This window comes from Nicrophorus vespilloides, unplaced genomic scaffold, assembly GCF_001412225.1.
Source record: "Nicrophorus vespilloides isolate i.1.1-1 unplaced genomic scaffold, Nicve_v1.0, whole genome shotgun sequence".
In the NCBI taxonomy this organism is placed as follows: Eukaryota; Metazoa; Arthropoda; class Insecta; order Coleoptera; family Silphidae; genus Nicrophorus; species Nicrophorus vespilloides.
The window spans coordinates 474,252-495,897 of record NW_017100092.1 but is presented as its reverse complement, the minus strand read 5'-3'; the positions used below and the strand labels follow the sequence as shown (position 1 = coordinate 495,897).

General features: G+C 27.6%; 2 protein-coding genes across 4 annotated transcripts in view; one reads left to right on the top strand and one right to left on the bottom strand.

Annotated features, from left to right (window-relative positions):
* Window positions 1-21,646, top strand: part of LOC108567628 (nucleoside diphosphate kinase 7) — a 57,417-nt gene that overhangs the window by 9,575 nt on the left and 26,196 nt on the right. The gene's annotated exons all lie outside the window — the stretch shown is intronic.
* The window catches only part of LOC108567629, a 42,753-nt gene that overhangs the window by 7,280 nt on the left and 13,827 nt on the right, over window positions 1-21,646 (bottom strand). The window contains exon 2 of one of the 3 annotated variants that reach the window (XM_017928216.1): window positions 12,787-12,833. The exons of 1 other annotated variant lie outside the window; for it this stretch is intronic. In XM_017928216.1, coding sequence (XP_017783705.1) covers window positions 12,787-12,789 — 3 coding nt within the window. In that variant the 5' untranslated portion in view covers window positions 12,790-12,833. The remainder of the gene's footprint in view (window positions 1-12,786; window positions 12,834-21,646) is intronic. One more of the 3 variants, XM_017928217.1, reaches the window with a different exon arrangement.

The window sequence follows — 21,646 nt, the reverse complement described above, 5'->3', positions numbered from 1 at the left end:
GTCCACACTGGTTTCAGCATTACTTTTTATATAAGTAATTTATTTTCCACTGATATTTCCGACTTTATCTCTAGAAGACAGTAGAGTTTTCTAAACTTTATTTCTAATTGGTCCCTCTTAGCCTGAATGTGGTCTTTCCAGGTATATCATCTGTCGAGATGTAGAAGATATGTCCAAATCAACAAAATTCAAATATCTAGAATTTTGTTGATTTGGACATATCTTCTTGTAGCTTATGTAAATTTTCCTGTAGATGCTATTCAGATGCTACTTCTGGATACTCATCTGATGCCAAGATTGCTGTATTATCAGCGAATGTTGAAATCGTAGTATTGCTAGTTTTAGGAATATCTGCCGGTCATAATACACTTCTCTGATTCGATTGGTTATACATCGGTGTATTCTTGTTCTATTTTTACCAGAAACATACTATTATCGAGGTATTATTTTTAAATAAGTATGTGGCAAGTTCTTCTTTAATTTGTATAGTAGTCTGTGATGCCAAACTTTTTCAAGTGCTTGCGATATGTCCAAAAAGGCAACCGAGCAGTAAAATTCCAGGTCTTGGTAGATGATATTTACTATTCTGTTTACTTGATCTATTGCAACGAAAGCCAAACTGATGGTCTGGTATCAGCTTTTTTGATGCTACAATAGGTTGCAATCGGTTAGCAAAAAGTTTTTCGAAAACTTTTGATAATATCGGTAGAAGACTATGAGTCTTATGATTCCTTTGGCAAGTTTTCCTGGTTTGGGTATTATGATTTAATTTAATTTTAAATTTAATTTTGCAAGGTTTATGTCGATAAGCCTTTTAAGAAATGGGCTTAAGAAAGATGTGTGAATGATAAATAATAATTTAAATTAACACTAATGTTTATATTTTTTTATCAATAATGCTATCGATTTTTTGATATTCTTAACAATATTAATTAATTAATGATATTAAATCTACTTAATTAACGTTGCATTCAGTTTATAGATAACATCAATGTTAAATTAATATTGAACGATCCCATTAACTCAGATTTATGTAACAGAAATTGTTCATTAACAATCCATTGCTTATGCAACGGACAGTTTATATTTAATGTAGATGTAAATAGCCGTGCATTATTCAACTAATTATGTTTTCAGTTCTTTTGTTCCATTAATTAATAAACATGTAAACGTAATAAATCATCTTGAATTAAATCCAAAATTGCACGCTTTCTGTTCACAATTTATATATTTATTTGTTTTTGTGCGTAAAGTGATGTCCATTCATCATTCCGTATTCTCAACAATGATATACACATACCCTCACTATATTGTAAACCAGAATTAAACAGAAGCCTGCGGTGTACGAAAAAGGGACAAACATCATATGCAAATAAACCGTCATACAGCTTGGGAATATTTAATGGGAGAACGAATACCGAAAAAATAGTACAATAAAAAAAATTCAGCATTGAAAATGAAAAATAAATGGCGTGGTGTGGCTTGGCCTCATAGCATAATGCTAACGTAAATATGCAGAATCGGGATTTGCGGTGTGCGCTTTTCGTTCATACATATATTTTTTGTTATTATTCCGTTGTTGTTGTTGTTGTATTAATTTCTATGTGCGAGCAAATATGGATGAATTAAATTTGCAGAATTAAAAACAATCAATTGGAAACACGTAATGCTGGAGTTGAATTCATTCGACAATTCTATTAGGTTTGCTCTGGTTTTCTCTCTCTTTCTCGTTTTTGATATCGTGTTTTGTAAACTGAATTTGTTATTCATGCAACGCCTAATCTTTATGTAATTATAGTGCAAAATCCAGCGACCGGATTTTTTTTATAGTACGGAGATAACAATATTTATTTATAACAACAAAAAATAGTTTTTACCATATATACAAAAATAAGCCGTTATACTGATTTTGATTTTTTTTTCACTACTTTCATGATTTGAATATATAGTGGAACCTCGCTTAACGAGCACCTCGCACAATAAGCATTTCGCTTAACGAGCAAAATGAATTGTAAGAAAAATGACTCCAAAATGGAACGCATTATCGTATATTACATTAGTTTATATGTGGAAATTTTGGAACAGATTATGCTCGAGGTTCCACTGTATATTTATTTATTATTCAGCAGATATAGATCGCATTGCATTGCAAAATTTTGCCGTCAATTTGAAATATATCGGTTAGCAATAAGCGAAGACCCATTTATTAAAATATATAATGCAATTTAACCTTTAACTACTCGCGTCGGTGTAAAAGGTACACCAATGTTCTAAGAAACGATACCACATTTATATTCTCTTTCTCCCATCTATGACACTTAACGTAACCTATGGCCAAATATCGGTGCAATATTGTGTTTACTGCGGCACATAGAAGTTGTTTTTCATTGTTTTTGTGCACGTTGTTGCTAATCATTCAATTAGTGATTCGTCACTTTTTGGAAAAACTACACTTTTGAAAACTTATTCTAGAAAATTATACGTTTAACGGATCCAGAAGATATATTTGAATGCTGGATCTTTGGAGAATATTGCGAGTATTTATAAATTAGTGTGGTTTCGTCCATTTAGCTGTCTAAATTTGAATACAAATATGAAAAATTAACGCTTGAAAAGAAGTGTTTTCACATTTCATTGATTTTCTCGCAAACTATATTAGATCCAGAATGGGGAATGCATATTGTGCGGGTAGATATAACACATAATTAATAAAAATATTCATTATGTATTTAGTAATTATTTCAGTACAGTTTTTCACGTTACACGAAACATAGTTTAGAAAACCCTGCAATAGATGATGGTTTTTGTATATAACAGTTAAAAAATATTCTTAGCAACAAATATAAAGTAAATGACATCGTAAACGTTTGTTCTTTATTAGTGAAAATGTGTTAAGTGTTATATGCAATAACTTTATATAGTTAATTATTAAATGAAAGAGGGAAAAACACAAATACTCAACTTTTGGCTCACATTTTAAATCTTATATTACTTTCTATATAATTGGGTTTTTTATTTATTAAAATTTTAGTCATTTTCTTTGTAAAATCACCTCTGAATACGAAGTTTCGCTTAACAAAGTATTTCGTATTTGTTAGTCGAGGTATGACTGCATTTTCTTACTATTTGTTTATTCTTGACGAACCATGGAGCCCTAATAATATTTCTTAGGCATTTTGATTGGAACCTTTGTATAATTTGTATGTTCGTATGTTTACTGGCCGCACAACACAATTGGATACCATACGTCCATACTGGTTTTTGTATATAAGTAATTTATTGTCCACTAATAATTCCGACTTTTTCCCTACAAGCCAGTGAGTTTTCTAGACTTTATTTTTAGTTGCTTCTTCTTAGCCTGAATGTGAGTCTTCTGTCGAGATGCACGTCGAGATATTTGATTTATGTTGCTTTGGACAGATCTTGTCCATCAAGTCTTACACAGTTGAGCTTTAGTGTGAATGTGATATGTACGAATTTCATTTCGTTAACTGAATATGAACAAAAACATACTGTTAGTATCTCTTTTTGTAAGTGCTATAGTTTACGTATATTATTTAATGTTAATATTTTAGATAATTTTATTTATTAAATTCATTCTACATAAATTAAAAATTAATTTGTTCTAATTAGTTTATAATGAATATTTACATCCTTTATTGAAATACACGTTGCAAGTGCTTTTTCTCCAAGTAGTATACATACTGTGTTTAAATTAGTTTAGTTTAATTAAATTAGGGCAGAAAGGCCTAGTCTTATTAAGTTATTTTTTACATATTTGTTTTTATTATATTATGATATTGTAATAAAAAATAAAATTTATTATACAACTAAATAAAATGTGTTATTGACCGCAGTCTTTCAGCATTGTTAATTATTTTATTATTCATATTTTGATTTGTTTCTAATTTAAACGTATTCATTAGATTAATTCAGGATTTCCTTATGAAATAAACATAAAACAATAAATTCAAGTTTACTGATCTTATGAAGATTATAATTAATACAATTAATTTCTCTTTTGATATGATCTAAATAAAACATATTTTTTACTATATATAAAAAGATTATATAACATTAAATTTTGATTAACTCTTAACACGATTAACTTTACAAAGTGTTCATGCTTTACATTACTAAAATTCAAGGAGATTTTCATGAGAAATCCCATGAAATATTTATCTCTATCTATAAATTTGGTAAGTGGTTAAAACACATTTAGTATGTATAATATATACTTAATAACTTGCATGAATTTTAATTTAAAATTCAAATTTTTAGAAAACCGTGCGAAATTCACCTGAATATCTTTTTATTTCTTCTTTTTGGTTACACGTTGTTACGGTAATCGTGCTTTATGGCGCAATAAAGTGAAATTCTCTTAACTCGATAACAAAAATTTATCTTTCGGCAGGAGATGATGAAAAGTTTTACGCGCAAACATAATGTAAAACACACTCTCGGCTAGTAGTAGCTCTCCATTTCCAGTTTCACTCGCCTTTCATATAGACGTAACAAGTATATGTATATATGTACAGAATGCACACACATTCATATTATTTTACGCAGTCTGCAAATTGATTTACAAGCTAAAAAATTCATAAGCGAAAAACAGTGCAATATCTAAATTTTTAATAAAATTATTATTTCATATACTTTATACAAATTGGATCATATTGATTATACATGCGTTTCCATTTATTATGTAAAAGAATCTATAAATTTCCTCAATAACGATATTTTGTTGTTAATACTAATAATTTATTGACCTAAATACAACAAAACACAAAATGAGATAAATCTCTTTGTTTATATTTACGTTTATATTATAACTCGCATAGTCCGGCTTCAATGAGTCCGCATTTACAATTTGAAATACTACAACAATTTATATAAAATTGATTCTTTTCTGTCTTTATAGTATAAATAAATAATAATAAATTTTATAAAGTTTTTTTTTGTGCGGTTTATTTTTATTTTATTTACTTCATTAATTGATCCGGTTTCAAATCGTCCGGGATATTGGCGGAACCGTTTACCGTACTATCCGATATAATAATTTAATTGTAAGCATAAGAAGAAATTCTTGATTTGGTAAATGCTTATTTTCCGATATCCCAAATTAACCGTATCTCGGGTTGCCGTTCTATTTTTTGTTGATATTAAACGAGGTGGTATAAAATAAAAAACCACGTCTACCATTTGTATCGATTTATTCTGCTTGAACGGTATTTTTTACCATCAAAAAACAATATTTTATCAACACACGAAATTCATATTGTTACATTATTTGAAAATTACAAAAGTAGCATCACTAAAACCACTGTAACTTGTGAACTAAACGTCAGATTGCTATGACATGCGTAGTCTGAAGGTTGGTACTTCCCAAAAATCATATGGATAGATGCTCCATGTATATGTCATCCTACGAACGTATTGAGTGATGTGTTAGAAATCAATTAACCAACTATTTTAAACTTATAAATATTGCCAATGTTATAAAAGCTTAAACACAATTTGTAAAATATAAGATAGTTATAATTCCTTCTAAAAATGCAACAAAACAAATAAGGAACAAAATCTATTAGAAAAGAATTCTTCAGTTTTCTTATGTCGCTAAAAAAGAACCATGTGTGTTTTATTGTGAATGTTATTATATAATCCAGCTTATTATTATGTGTGAAATTTAGTTAATGTAATTATGAATGTAATTTAATTTGAAGACTTGTTATTTTGAAGGCTTTGTACGTAATTACGGTTTAAAGACAAGAGGATTTAACATGAGTATATGTACTTTAATCAGCGCTATATTTAATGGAAAAGTGTATAAACGTTTAAATGTAATTTATAGAATAATGAGGTATTCTCGGTGGAGATTTCGTTGAAGATGCGTGGTGGATAATTAAGCAAAGGTAAATTACGGTTTTGAGGATTAAAGTTTCGATTGAGGAGAGTATAATCAAACACCTAACTATTTCGAATTGACAACAACAATAACAAAAAAAAAACTATTTTTAATGTAATATTATGTTTTCATTGATAATTAGAAATTTAACTGAACTCGACTCGACGTTAAGACTGTTGTTAAAAAAGTTAAATAACTTTTATAATTTTGTTCTCGGTTATTGTATCAATAAATGTATTTAATTCACTATAATTTTATAAAATAAAAGTAAAATACTTTGGATCGTTTATTTGAAAATATTTTTATTTAGCAATTGTCAAGTCAATAAAAAGTATTGTATATATTTATACAAATTCATAAATAAATATGAATATTTCTTATTATAAAACCATTTCACATCAAGTTAATACAAGTATAAAGTTTTATGCAACAATTGTGGATTTCAATGGAACAGAAGTTGAGGGTTTCGTGCGTTTCTTCTCGCAGAAAATGCAAACATCTGCTGTTTCTTCTTCCCTTTCAGGTTCGACCTAATGGCGTGAGCCCTGAGTTCCGTAGATTTTAGGCAATCGCAAACGATAGTTGAAGACATCTTCTGAGTGTTGTTGCTGCTTTGCTGGTTATGCTCTGAATATACAAAATGTTCTGTCGTTCCTGTTTATATACGATTTTTTTGGAGTATTGATACAGGTAAAAGGGATTAAAGTGTAATTAAGATCATACAGTCCTTGAAGTAAATATTAGTTTTGTTATTGTGATGCCATGTTTTCATTGATCATTAGGAATATGCCTGAACTTGTTCCAAAGTTTATGACTGTTGTTAAAAAAGTAACTTTTATAATTTATTTCATCAATAAATGTATTTATTTCACTTTAATTTTATAAAATAATACTAAAATACTTTAAATACTTTGGTAAATTAAGGTTTTGAGGATTAAAGTTTCGATTGAGGAGAGTTTTTGATTATACAATACCTAACTATTTGGAATTGACAACAACAATAACAAAAAAAATATTTGCGTAATATTGGGTGTGCCACGTACGCACGTCGAATTAATACAATGAAAATATTAAACCCTATTCAAATCCCGATCAAATAACGCGTACGGTCTGCGCGTCGGAAACAATAATAATAATCATTTCCTTTACAACCCTATAAACCTGTTGCTAAGAGCCCGGAGCCATTTATCTCCACGGTAATAGAGCAAAATGGTTTGTTTTGAGTGTCCCGAGATATTTTTCTCTGTTCGTCCTTGGTGACGCTTTATTTACGGAGATTCCCTTACTTATTATCACTTTCCTTCTTCGTTCATCCTGGATTCACGGATGAAGGAAAATACGTTACTTCTTTTTTATTACTGTCGCATTTATATGTTTCTTTTATTAATGCTAACTATGAACCATTTTTATTAGGTAGTCGTCATTAGGAGAATATCACATTCAGTTCGGACTTTTGTTAATTAAATCATAATGAAGTAACACCTTTTCAAATTATAGTCTTCATTAAAATTTAATATCTTTTAACATAGTCAACTTTTTAATAAATTTTCAACAATGTAAATATATTTTTTTTCCTTTTTAAAAAATGGATTTTTATCCAAATTTTATTGTAAGGAAAGTACATCAATACCTCGCATAATGGGGATAATCGGTTCCGTCAATAACTCCGACTATTTGAAACCGGGCTGTTCGTGTAACAAAAAAAACTTGAATAAAAAATTAATATTGTGTACTAATATTTTAGAATTTATTTTTATTATGCTCAATTAAAATTGTGTTTGTTTTTAAATTTTCAAACTGTAATATAGTGAATCCGCACTAATCGAAGATGCACAATGGTATTCTGAATTTCAAAATGAATAAGAAAAAATCCAATTTGGTTCAAATGCAATAACAAACAACTTATTCACCTTTGAAATATGATTTTATGTTTTTTCTTTTATAAATGATAATTCGATAACATAATATTTAGATATAAATATATAAAAAATTAAAAATAATAATATCTTGATTTCTTTAATAATCACTACATTGTACATAACAAAAGTTTTATTATCATATAAAAGTAATCCGCAAGTTTCGTAATATTCGAAATTTTATGTAACATAAATGATCAAAAGTAAATATATTTACGTTTTAAAATACCAATCAAAATATTGTTTATTTATGATTGGTTGAAGTGAAATATTACGAATATATTAAGAAAAAATCAATAATATTCTGGTTACAATTATAAAAATGTTATGAAAATATGAATTATTTATGTATAAAAATTATACTAATGATTGGAAATGTTCAATGCAAATGTGCACAATTCGTAAATCAGGTGTAAATATGTTCGAAACGTAACAATGCTATGTAAATTCAAACAGAACTTTAATTCAATGATTGGACTGAAGCTGGAAGGTAAACAGCGGATGGTGGGTGCAATAGGTCGGTTGTCGATTGTTATTTGGTACTCAAGCCATGAAACCCAAATTAGATGATAGATGATCAAACATGATGTAACCGAGCCTCTAATATCACTTTGATATGTAAATGTTAGTAAGGAGACGCACACATTTACATAAGGAAACTCTCATCACATAATTTCACCTGTGAACAATTTAGATTTTATCTACTGTATTCTGTCCAGTTCTAAGCATTTGTATGTTTACATTCATGTGTATAAGCAAATTTTAGCCACTGGGTAAAAACATCAAGTAAAATATATAGAGAATATCTATGCAAAAAAATATTTACTTAAAAATAGATTTTATAAAAATTATTTTCGATTTAAGGAAGAAACATTTCACGTAAAATTATAACTATCGAAGCACACTCGTCTAAAGTAATTTTATTATCAAACTAGTGATAACAAACCTAATTATAAACTAGCTTAATTTATAGATTCATAACTGCACTAATTTTTCGATTTTATTTAATATTAAACTTGTTATGTGCAATTGGTAGAGATTAAATCCCAGGATTATCCGATCCCGAAAATTGTTCCCGCGAAATATTTCTTGAGAAAAGTTACACTCTAGTAACAATATTGAAATGTATGAAACGCATCTAATTAATTCATATTAATTGAATAAAAGTTAATAATTTTTTTCATACTTTTGAGTTTTCGTGCAGAAGCACATAATATATTAAATTGTCCCCTCTAACTGTGAATTTCTAGAAAATTCATTATGTCTTACGTCATTGTTTTCATCCTAAGAGTATATGATGGATAAGATCCTACTATGAGTGTATATTTCCAGGAATACTGCTACAAAATCAGAATTTTTATAATTTCAACATTTCTTAAAGATAGATAGTTTTTCAAAATACAACTACACATAGCATAGTTTTGGACTAATCGGGTACTTTAAAACCGTACAAAAAGAAACTTTTAGAAATATTAATTTTATCTATTTCTTTAGAATTTATTGATATAATTATGAGCAAAAGGGCAAGAAGCGATGTAAAATTCAATTTATAAATAATACAAATAAATTAAGAAAAAAAGACATATTGTAATTATATAAAATTTTTGATATATTTTTCTTATTGAATAATCTTTCTTATTCACATTTAATTATACAAAATCATAAATAAATATAAATATTTCTTATTATAAAACCATTTCAAGATTTATGCAACAATTGTGAATTTCTTTGGAATAGAAGTTGATGGTTTCGTGCGTTTCTTCTCACAGAAAATGCAAAGTGGTTGTCTCCAATTCTTCCTCGGAGTCATGTCCATCATCCTCATATATTGCACAACCAAACATATTGACATTGACATATTTATTAAACTTCTGCTGTTTTTCCTTCCCTTTCAGGTTCGACTTAACAGTAACCTCCATGGCGTGAGCTCTGAGTTCCGTTGATTTTAAGCAATCGCAAACGATAGTTGAAGACATCTTCTAGCTGTTATTGCTTCTTTACTAGTTTTGCGCTGAATGTACAAATAGCGCTGTTTGATCCTGTTTATATACGTTTTTTTTGAGTATTGATATAGATAGAAAGTAATTAAAGTGTAATTAAGGATCATAAAGTCCTTGTAGTAGGGAATATACTTACTTTCGACCAAAAGTTTATAACTTGTTAAAAAAGGTAAGTTTAATTTTATAAAATAAAACTAAAATACAGTGGAACTTCGCTTAACGAGTCCGTTCCAAAATTTCCGGATTTTGACCTGTATAGTGAAACATATTTAAAAATACACATATTTTTTTATGTCGTATAATTTTATTCACAATCTGTTCATAAATGTGAACATTGAGAAAATTTAAGATCGCGGTTGACATTAAATAGATAATATTTCCCGGTGGATAGTTACCATTATGATGATTTGATTTTTAATTTGTTGGCTGGCTTATTATAACTGATAGAGATAATTTTTATTTTATTAATTAAACATCTATTATAAATTCATATTATATCCTCATTGGCCAACGATCACCTTGTAACTAAATAAACTTAAATCTGTAAAACACTTGTACCCTACATTTTGATTGATATGATTATTGATCTTCATTCCATTTTTGTCGTGCGCACTAATCTATTTGTTTGTAATTTTCATCAAAAAATGCATAAACATAAAGACATTGCTTTATGCTCGCAACCACCTCCATCCATCCAACTTCTTTCTAAGTTATCACTAATTAAAGGTGAACATAATAGATTATTATTCGCGAATGGCGTTTACTTATTTTACCCCGCTTATTATTAATTTCATGGCTGAGGCAATTCATTTAGGTGTGATTTATTAATGCAACGAAACGTTTATTCTTCCATACAGAGTTTCTGAGCGGGAGCCGAGTTAATTTGTTTCGATGTAAAACACGCAACGGTTGAGCTCTTAAAAATTCAGACACATACGAAAAATAAAAAAAAACACGAAGAATAAAATGAGAGGACTAAACCATCGAATTAAAACGTACCTAACATATATTTTGCATTTGCATATAGTCCCTTATTTTTACGATACACCTGAAACGTTTACTTTATTTTATCTAATTTTGCTTTACATCTGTTTAATGTGCTTTTGTTGGTTATAATATACAGGGTAGACCTTATCAAAATTCTATCATATACAAAAAACCTCCCATAACAAGCAAAATAAATTGCAAGAAAAATGACAAAAATAGAACGCAGTGAAAATCCGGAAAAATTTGCAACTTAATATGTTCGTTAAGCCAGTTTCCACTGAATTTCGTTTAGACATGACCAAACCTAATTGAAGTTTTCGGCTTTCTAGATTTATGTTTTCTAACAGATGTAATAATTAAATTAAATGATTTAAATAGGAAGCTGAAAATAAGCTAATAACAGAATATTATCAAGATATAAAATCCTTCCTAACAAAACTCTAGCTTTATGAAAATAAATTACAGTTAAATAATTCAATTAATTTTCCATTTGTAACCGTAAAGATTTTTCTTAAATATTCTAAGAAAGTCACAAAACTACCAGTTGATACGAAAAAGATAACAGACAATTTACATAAACAAGTGTCACATTAACTGTAAGCTAATAAAATATTTTCAATAAGTTCTTGGAATATTTTTTTTATCAATCTAGGATAATTATGTATTATATTATTTATAATCATTTCAAACTAAAAATATAGTAATATTTAAACTATTCTAAATGTATTAGCAAATATCCACTTCTAAAAAGTAGTCTGATCATATTTGTAAATGACAAATTTCAATCATTGAAGTAAATAATTGAGTACAGCAGATCCTCGCACAGTTCGGTTGAGGTTTTCCCCAAACTTTTTCTGCAACTAAACACTTAGTAAATCTTGAAATATTCTCAGACCACCTTATTTATTTTTGGGACAGGACCAACCAGATTTCATAAGCATACAACATGACATATCAGGACTTGATAAAACAGAACGTTATACAACAGAACAACTAAAACAAAATAACGAAAAAAAATAAAGTGATAAAACATAATAGTACTAAAAGAGAACATCATACATACATAAAAACAGGACATGGGAAAAAATTTAATTAAAATATAATTAATTATAAATTTAATTTATAATACATCTATCATCTTGGATGTGAAGTGAATGTGTTAAAAATTCCTAATATATTCGTTGCTAAATGTGTATGATAAGTAATAAAAAATATTACTAATTTAAATATTATTATTTTGAAAGAAATATCAATTCTATACTTTATGAATTATGTGAACAGAATTGTTTTTTTTTTATTTATATTTTTATATGATATATGAAAATTATAAAGTAAATTTCAAAATGTGTTGCTTTAAATTAATAAAATTATAATTTGGTACAATTCGGTTATCATATAACGCGGGTCAGCACGTCCGAAGCAAACTGGCTTTCTACTGTTGTTTGAGCGCAACAGTTATGAAAGGTGGCAACATTGAACACCATGAGGTTAGCTCGGGAGTTAAGCATGGAGAAAAAGTATTAGTTAAACAGTATCAAGAGAGTATAAGAGTATCAAGACTGTATTAGAACATTATTAGTAGAGTATTAAATATAGAAATGTAAACGATGTGATGTAGTTAATAAACGCCAGGGTTGAGGTCTAGTGTTAGTTCTTGTAGGGCTATTTTAAGAAAGTCGTAGGTCCTAGACAACAGTTAGTTTTACTATGTAAGGACTCTCAACATTTTTTGTTTGGGCCCCTTTTTGCGGGATTTATATAGTTCCGCCACTGATGTAAAGAAATATAATTTTACTTAGTATTTTTAGAATTTATTTTTATTTTGTCAATTAAAATATAGTTTATTTTGAACTCTAATCTAATTGAATCAAAATTCTTTTGTAAAATAAGTCAAATAATATGTTTCCATTACAAAATTTTGAATTATTTCTAAGAAACTTTAAATATTTTATATTGAAATATAATGTGCATTTCATACCATAATCGACGTTACGTACAATTTTAGAAGATACGGATCTCGTGGGTCTGCAAGAAAAAAAATACAAATTTAATGACTATGAACAACAAAAAGTGAGTGAATATAGGTGAAAATCAATGAAAGATGAACAAATTAAGTTTTATGAAACATTCTGATTAAGAAAGTCAAGAATTTCACTAAATTATAAGATATTATAGTCATATCTAAGTTTACTTTAATTCTAACAACGAAGCTCAGTATATGCATTTGTTGAATGAAAGAGAGATAAAACTAAAATCAACTTTTAATATATATTTTAAAGTGTAATTTCAGTTTGTAACTTACACACAAACCGTTATTTAATAAATCTTGGATTGAAAAATATTTATTAATTTAATTTTGCGAAGGAACTTATTACCATTGTGAATGCTATTTCTTACACTGAAAACGAATTTAAAATAAAAAATAAATATTTTTTTCTTTGGATTTCTTTCAAAACACATTAAAATTAAGTTGCCTATCAATGTTTCTTAAACCCATACAGTGACAAACATTACTTGAATGTAGGTACTTCCAGTTGTAAAACAAATATTTTTTGTATACAATATAAAGATTACATTAAAGTACCAACAGGTATTTAAGTCTGTTTCATGTCTCTTTAGGGATTTGGATGACTATTTTAATGATAAATTATCTTTTCATGGTCATATGAAAATATTTTTATTTAGAAACTGTAAAGTCAATAAAATACATTTATATAAAATTATAAATAAATATGAATATTTCTTATTATAAAACCATTTCACATTAAGTTCATAAAAGAAGTTGAGAATTTTGTGCGTTTCATATCACAGAAAATGCAAAGCGGTTGTCTCCAATTTTTCCTAGGACTGATGTTCATCTGCTTCATATATTGCAGAACCAAACCTTTGACACATTTATTAAACATCTGCTGTCTTTCCTTTCCTTTTAGGTTCGACCTAATGGTAACCTCCATGGCGTGAGTTCTGATTTCCGTCGATTTTAGGCAATCGCAAACGATAGTTGAAGACATCTTCTGGCTGTTGTTGCTTATTTACTAGTTATGCACTGAATATACAAATTATGCTATTCGTTCCTGTTTATATACGTTTTTTTAGTATTGATAAAGTTGTTCTCACATGGTACTTCCAGTTACAAAACAAATCATTGTAAATATATATTTTGCTTATGACAAATTGTAAATATTTTTCTTATAGTACTAAAATATATTTCATATTAATAAGAACCAAATTAGATTATTTCTGTTTATTTTTTTTTCCTATAACAATCAATATATAGTGAAATCTCGCTTAACGAGGACCTCGTATAACGAACATTTTACTTAACAAGTAAAATAAATTGTAAGACTCAAAAATGAAATGCATTATCGTATATTACATTAGTTTATATGGGGAAAATTGTTTCATTATACGAGTAAAAATCCGAAAATTTTGGAACGGATTATGCTCGTTAAGCGAGGTTCCACTGTATACCTTTGGAATTTTTAATAAGAAATTATGAGAATTTGTATTTTAGACTTGTAACGACCTATAAATATTGTACATATTATATATTATACTGATTTATTGACGTTTTGAATTATTAATCAACTATAATCAATAGGTTTGAGCTAATGCAATATAAACATGTTACAAAATGATAATGCACTTTGCATAAACTAGTCGAGCAAATTTAACGCGAAATGCTTTATTAGGAAGTTTACCGTAATTGCGTTCTGTAATTGAATATGCGAATAAATTATTTAATTTTATAATGTTTTATTAAAATCGTGTTTCCTAAAATAGCATTGTTTATGGACGTTAAATCCCACGTTCATTTACTACAATATACACATTGATCTAATAATTCAATTCAAACTATATATTTGCGAGCGAATCTAAACCACTAGTTTATTAACTCATTACATCGTTGAAATAATGATAAAATTATTTACCAATATTTTCAATATTCAATTATTGCTGTTTATTATTCTATATGTTTTACAAATTTGTAATCTAAATTATTTTATGGTTAATTAAACTAGAAATTACTTAATTTAGAGCAGAAATAGTTGTAAATACGATAGATAAATCAGAGGTAATAAAAATGTGTATATTTGATCGAAAAACCAAAAGTGACTATTGTTAGAGCTCTCGAACACCTCAATGTGAATAACGAAGCTAGTAGTTTTACAAAATGCTATTTTGGTGATTGGAAAAAACTACATCTGTGGCAAAAGTGTTTCTGCGAGTTAAGGCTCGAATTAAATGTTATCCGCGACCAAGTGGAATACAAATGGCTACTCAGCTGATAACCATACATGTCCCAAAAACGAAAAGATGACGATGTTAAAAAAAAACGGAAACTGGTTTCTCCACCAACGAGTAGTTTTGGTATTTCAGTGGGTGCGAGAGAGATAACGTATGACTACACGTTATCTCAATGTCTCTTTTTGGTTTGCATGTATTGATTTTGGTTTTATTTTAGAAATACATCTCAATAATTTATAGACGTATTTATTTTCTTATCCATTCTAGTACCGTAGGTCCGAGAAAATGTTAGGTTAGGTGAAGTTGCCTTAAGGTTTTATGTTTAAAAATATATACAAACAATTTTGTTATATGGGTATTTTCATATCCAGTGGTCTTGGTCAAGTTTCGGTTAGGTTTTTTTTTTAAATAACATAAAAACAATTTGGTGATATGGGTATTTTCAGCTTTTAAAACATCTAGGAAACGTCTAGTAAAAAAAACCTATTCTTGATAGAGGGAAGAAGCTGTTGCGCTTGCACGAACGCGTTCAATTGCCAAATATCATCTTGTCTGTTGAGAAAAAGATCTACCACGAAAAATTGTGGAAGGTGATGGAAGGGCAACCAAACAATTTAGTCAGAAAGAGAGGACGTTTCAAGAAGATTCTGTACCATCACACAAAGCACGCGAAATCCACAATGGTTGAGAGATAACGTTCCACACTTCATTTCGACCGCACAGTTGCCTCCACGGTGACCAGATGCAATTCCGCTTGACTTCTCGGTATGGGGCATTTTACAAGGTTCGCGATAGCTCGGCGACGGACTAGTCGGCAATGGTTAATAATTAATAACAACATTTAATAATCCAATTGTATTTTCGATTATTTCTTATTGTTATGGTTTATTATGAATAATTCAACAAAATGAAATAAATTAATAATAATTTATTGTTAATTGTTAATAATAAATAACAACAATTAATAATCTTATTATATTTTAGATTATTTTTTTGAATTTAAGGTTTGTAATGGATATGTTAATGAAAACAAATACATTAATAATAGATCTAAGTCTTTATATAAATTTTAATTTAGTTTTTATGTTATATTATATTTTTTACCCAATAACTTGTTATTATTAATATAATAATGACTATAAGTGAGTTTCTTAAAAATATATTTTGAGTATCCGTCGCCGACTTGATCGTCACCGACTTGTCCGTCACCCACTTGTCCGTCGCCGAGCTGTCGCGTACCCCCATTTTACAGCACTAAAAGAGTGATTATGTGTTCCAAAAAGCCCTTCTTCGTGAATGGACGAAAATTCCGCAGGTTCACATTCGTACAGCGTGCGACTCGCTTATCGACCAACTAGAACCATAGTTCGCATCGATAATTTTAAATTAATTCGAAAATTTTAATTGTTTTCGTACATTTTTTCATTGTGATTCAATAAAATCCTAATTCAAATAAAAAAAATACAGCGTACTGAAAAGTTGCAGTTCAATTGGGCCACCCTGTATATACTTTTTGTTGTTGTTTGAGGCATCGACATCTTAGGCCTTTAGCCGTTTCACTGAGACGTTGAACTGAAATAGGTATATAATATATGTTATTTCGCATTAAAAGTTGGGGAAAAATATTAATTAATAAATATTTAGAATCATTAGGTATCTTTGAAAAATGAATCATGATTGTAGATGTAACCAATTTTTATTAAACCTCTCAAATTGTATATGATTGTATAATTTAACGATAAATAACATAATAATACAAATATTTCTTGAATATGATATGATTATAAAATCAAATAGTAATAATAAATAATCTTATTTTTTTAGATTCAGTAACGATTCAGAAAAAGATATTTTCCGTTTAAAGGAAGTCTAGGACCTTTTTGGTGGTTCCGTATATGATGACTTAACAGCAAAATATGTACTCTTGAATCCTAATTCAAATATTTTACATATTTTTGACCGCGAATATGGGAACCGCACTTTTTTCTCAAAAGAGAAAGGGTTCCGCTTGAATAGTTGAAAGTGAATAGATCAATTGAAATCAATACTTTTTGTATTGTTTTAGTCATGTTTTACACTAAGATACACGTTAAAATCTATTTTTAGTGTTAATTTAGAATTAATTATTAATTACTATTCATAAGTAATCAAAACGAAAATAAAATTACCAGTATTTAAAGTTCTATTTAAAGTTGCTTGAACTGTAGCGATTTAATTGAAAGCAATTAAAAGTGATACTCAATTTACATAATAATGAACTAGTAGAAAACTTCTTGAATATTAATTTTATTCAATTGGATTATATATAATATAATAAAAAATATTTCTGCTGTTAATTATTAAAATCAGTTAATTGTCCAATTACTTTCTTAAATATTCAACATAAAATGATATTTTTTCAAACACAAAATTTAATATTTTTTATTCATTTCCATTGATAAGTGTTAATACTTTTAATTCTTATTTCCGTACAACTTTTTGATAATATAAAATTAAATCAATTAATCAAATTTTTGGCCGGAATCAATCCGATATAACGAAGTTTTCAATGTCAATGTCAAATATAGCCTAAGAAAAAAAAGCACATCCATGAAATTAGAAATAAAGTTATTAATAAGTTCCCGAAAATGACTATGAAGATGATTTAAGAAATTTATTGAATACAAGATTAATATGAAATTGAAGAAGTTCTTGCCAAAAAATGGCAACAACCAAGGTTCTAAATATTGGAAAAATATTTTCATTTAGTAAAAAACGTATCTTCATTCTGCTTATTGTATTTTTATAAATTACATCGGTAATTTCCTGATACAAGGAATAATTTAATTAATATATGTACGACTGTATTTGTTTATTGTTAATATTAATTTAATTATTTATAAAAATGTAACACCTTTTTGTTCGATCTTGACTATATATTAGAATAAAAAATATTAAAATTAAATCCAGAATTCATGTAACAACAGTTTAGTTTTCAGAGAAATTTATTCGCATTAATTAACTGTATCCCTTCCGCTTTAGTGTAAATATTTTCCGAGATGTTCGCCCGATCTAGTTAATCTATAAACTATTTCTCAATTTATTAGTATTACAGAAAGTTTCATCGTGCTTTCAATGTTCGTACTCCGCAAACATGGTTTGGAAATCTCCTGTAAATTCGAATAGAATACAATATAAATTAATACAAAGCATTTACATTAAACATCTATGATAATATACAAAAGCATAACAATATTTGTCGAAATTGAACTAATCTAACGATAAATATGAGTCTCAATATTACTTTAGTTGAAAAAAATGTCAGTTTTCAAAATATCTTTGAAATTTTGTAACTAAGAACTAAGTTTTAATACTACAATAGTGAAGTAATTTGAATTTGAAAATTATGAAAATATAATGTTAATTAACACAAATTATATTGAAACTTGTTATATAAATAAATGACTGCAAAGACGAAAAGCAGATGGCAAATCAGCAATTAATGTAACTGGATTAAATATAATTTATATCTAGCGTAGACTGGGAATAACTGTGGCTTCTGTAAAGACACAATAAATTTATAACGCTAAAAGCAATCTCACTAAACCAATTATATAACTTGGTAAAGTATATGGTGACATCTGTATCGTAACCATGACAACCGAGTATGACGGATAGACATGGAATTCGTTCTGTCATCGTAATGAATAGATCTTTTATTTACAAAATTTACATTATTTTATATCAATTTTTAGCAAATAAATTACAAACTATATTATGAAATATAAACATATTTTTTTTTATCCATACAGCAATACCTAACAAAGTCCGGACTCTTTGAAACCGTACTAAAAAAAGAACTAAATAAATACAAAAATAAACCTCACTAAAAGAGACTTATATGTATAATGAAAAAATATATTGTGAGCATTAATTTATTCGAATTTTTTATTTTGTTGAAGTAAAATTTATCTGTTTTAAAATTTTCAAACCGGACTATAGTGAATCTGGACTTATCAAAACTCACTATTGCTTAGAACAATTGTATTTTATTTTTATTCGAATTACATTATTTTTGTTAAAATTTTTAATTAAATCACTACGAAAATAAATTAATATTTGTTAGATTTTTTCAATAAAAAAAAAATAAAAAAGTGATTTTCTTCTTCAAATAATTCTATTGTATTTGAAATTGTAATTAAATTAATGGCGGCTAAATTATAGAAACAATAAATAAATAATAGAAAAATATAAAATTCGTTACATTAATTCTATTCAATTTTTGTCTACAAATTATAATATTTCTAATTTTTTTTTTTAATTTTTGACAATAAGTAGAATATGTTTGGGCAGTGGACAGAAAAGAAAATAAGAAGAGAAAAAAAAAACAAAATAAGGTATACTGTGAGCGGAATGAGTAATTTGACAACTGCAATTTAAATAAAAATTTCATTTTGTCGATACAATATAACTTATATATATTAATTCTAATAACGGTGACTATACAATGAAATAAAGAAGATGTATTCTGTATTAAGTTCGTAAAGGGGGGATCAAGGGTGATGTGTCTTTTAAGTCTGTGGGGGAGGTACACTGTTGGTTTTCCAGTCTGTTCTGGTAGCCATTACAGTAGAGCCAACACGACATTCAACAGCGTGTCGATTTTGTCTAATAGCTTCGCTATTGTTAGCTCCTAGCCTTGCTACTGGGGCTTGTTGTGTTCTGTTGACTTCATTTTCGCTGCATGTTCTTAGGTTTTTTTTAAATAGAAACCAAATCTGGTAGACGTTAGAAAATCAATTAATATTTGTAGAAGTTTTGCTTTAATTAGGATCGTCGAGTTGATTGAGAAATTCCAAATTAATTAGTATTTCTGCACATAAAGAACACTTATGAATATGCATGTTAGCAAACGAGAAATCGAGGTGGGACTCTTTTCTATGAAGCTCCATAATAGTTATGTTCACATGCATACATACTTAGCAATCGCAAATGTATATCAATTAGTCTACGACAGCCACGCACATTGCATTTATCTAGAAAAAAAGAAGGTAAAGGGACGAATCGCACTTTTTGCTTATTCCCAAAGGAGACTTTAACCATTATTCCATTTATACCTTTCAGCGCATTAAAAAATATCAAAAAAGTCAACTTTTTTAGCTTTCAAAAAAATATTCATTAAAAATATCTCATTAAAGTAGAAATACTAAGGTTAGTAAAAATTGGGACCAATAAAAAATAATAAATAAAATATCTCATTAATTAAATGAGGACTGATCTAAACCGCAATATTCGAGTTATACAGCTTAATTTCAATACAACTTGTTAAAAAATTATTATTTAATAATTAAACATTTAATTATTTAATTAATATTTAATTAATTTATTTTATATTCGTGCTTCCATTAAAATATTTTTATTAATATATATTTTGCATTGCTTCTTAAAAAATGAATTTTTTTTAATTTAAATCTCTGCTAATTAGTGGATTAGTGAACTTTAATTCATTTCCATATTCTAAATTGACTTCAAAAAGTAGTTTTAATTAATTGACTGTCATAAAAATCTTTTTTATATTTAAACTAAATTTTCTATTTCAGTTTCCATTACAATTTAGTCAAGAAGAATTATTATATAAATTTTCAATTTTATTATCATATATTAATACTTTATTCTTTTAATCTTTCTGAAAATCTATATAAATTTTAAGTTATTGGTTCAATATCAATTGTCAAATAAGTAATATTATTACTTAATTTACATGAAAAAAAAATCCTGTATTATTTTCAATTATTTTGTAGTTTTTTTTTTTATTTACTAAATACTTATATAATTATAATTGACTTAAATTTGCTTCTTGCAATTATTAATAAACTTTTTTTGTATCTTGAAATTATGTGGTAATGGAAGCTTGGCAGTGCTTTAACTTTTTTCCTTGTCGATTTTACGTTTTTTTGTTATATGTTAGTATGGCACTCCTGTTAATGCATGAGTTAATTAGTTTACTTCCGCTACGTGCGAGTCGCTAAATAGCTCGCATCTTCTGCATAGACGATTTCTGAACGCAGTTTGTAATTATATTATTCTTCTATATGCAGTCTTCCTTAACATACACTTTCATTGATATTAAATTAACGTCGAGTTGCCTTGTCATAAGACAATCTTAGAGTGAACTCTACGTTGCTTCGTGATATAGTTTCAGTAATATTACTATAATAGTATTGGGTTTCAAAAATGTTAATAATTAGATCAAATTTTAGTAATCAATGTAAATATGACAGTAATAAAGTATTTTTAACAAAAATAGTTTCAAGAAAAAAATAGGAACATAGAGTATGATTAAATGATATTTATGGAATTTTATGCTGTAAAGTATTTAATTATGTTATGAAAATTTATATAATTGACTATAACACAAAGCGCGAGGCCGGATTCCGAGGAACACACTGTACTCGCCTCTCGTCGGCCCTGTATACAAAGCTATTGAGTGCAGTTTTCATTGTGTAATTTAGATTGTTAATTTGAACAATGCAAACTTCACTATGAAAATTCTGCAAACTTCAATTCTCACTAAACGAAGATGTTTTAAATAATAATAATAAATAATAATT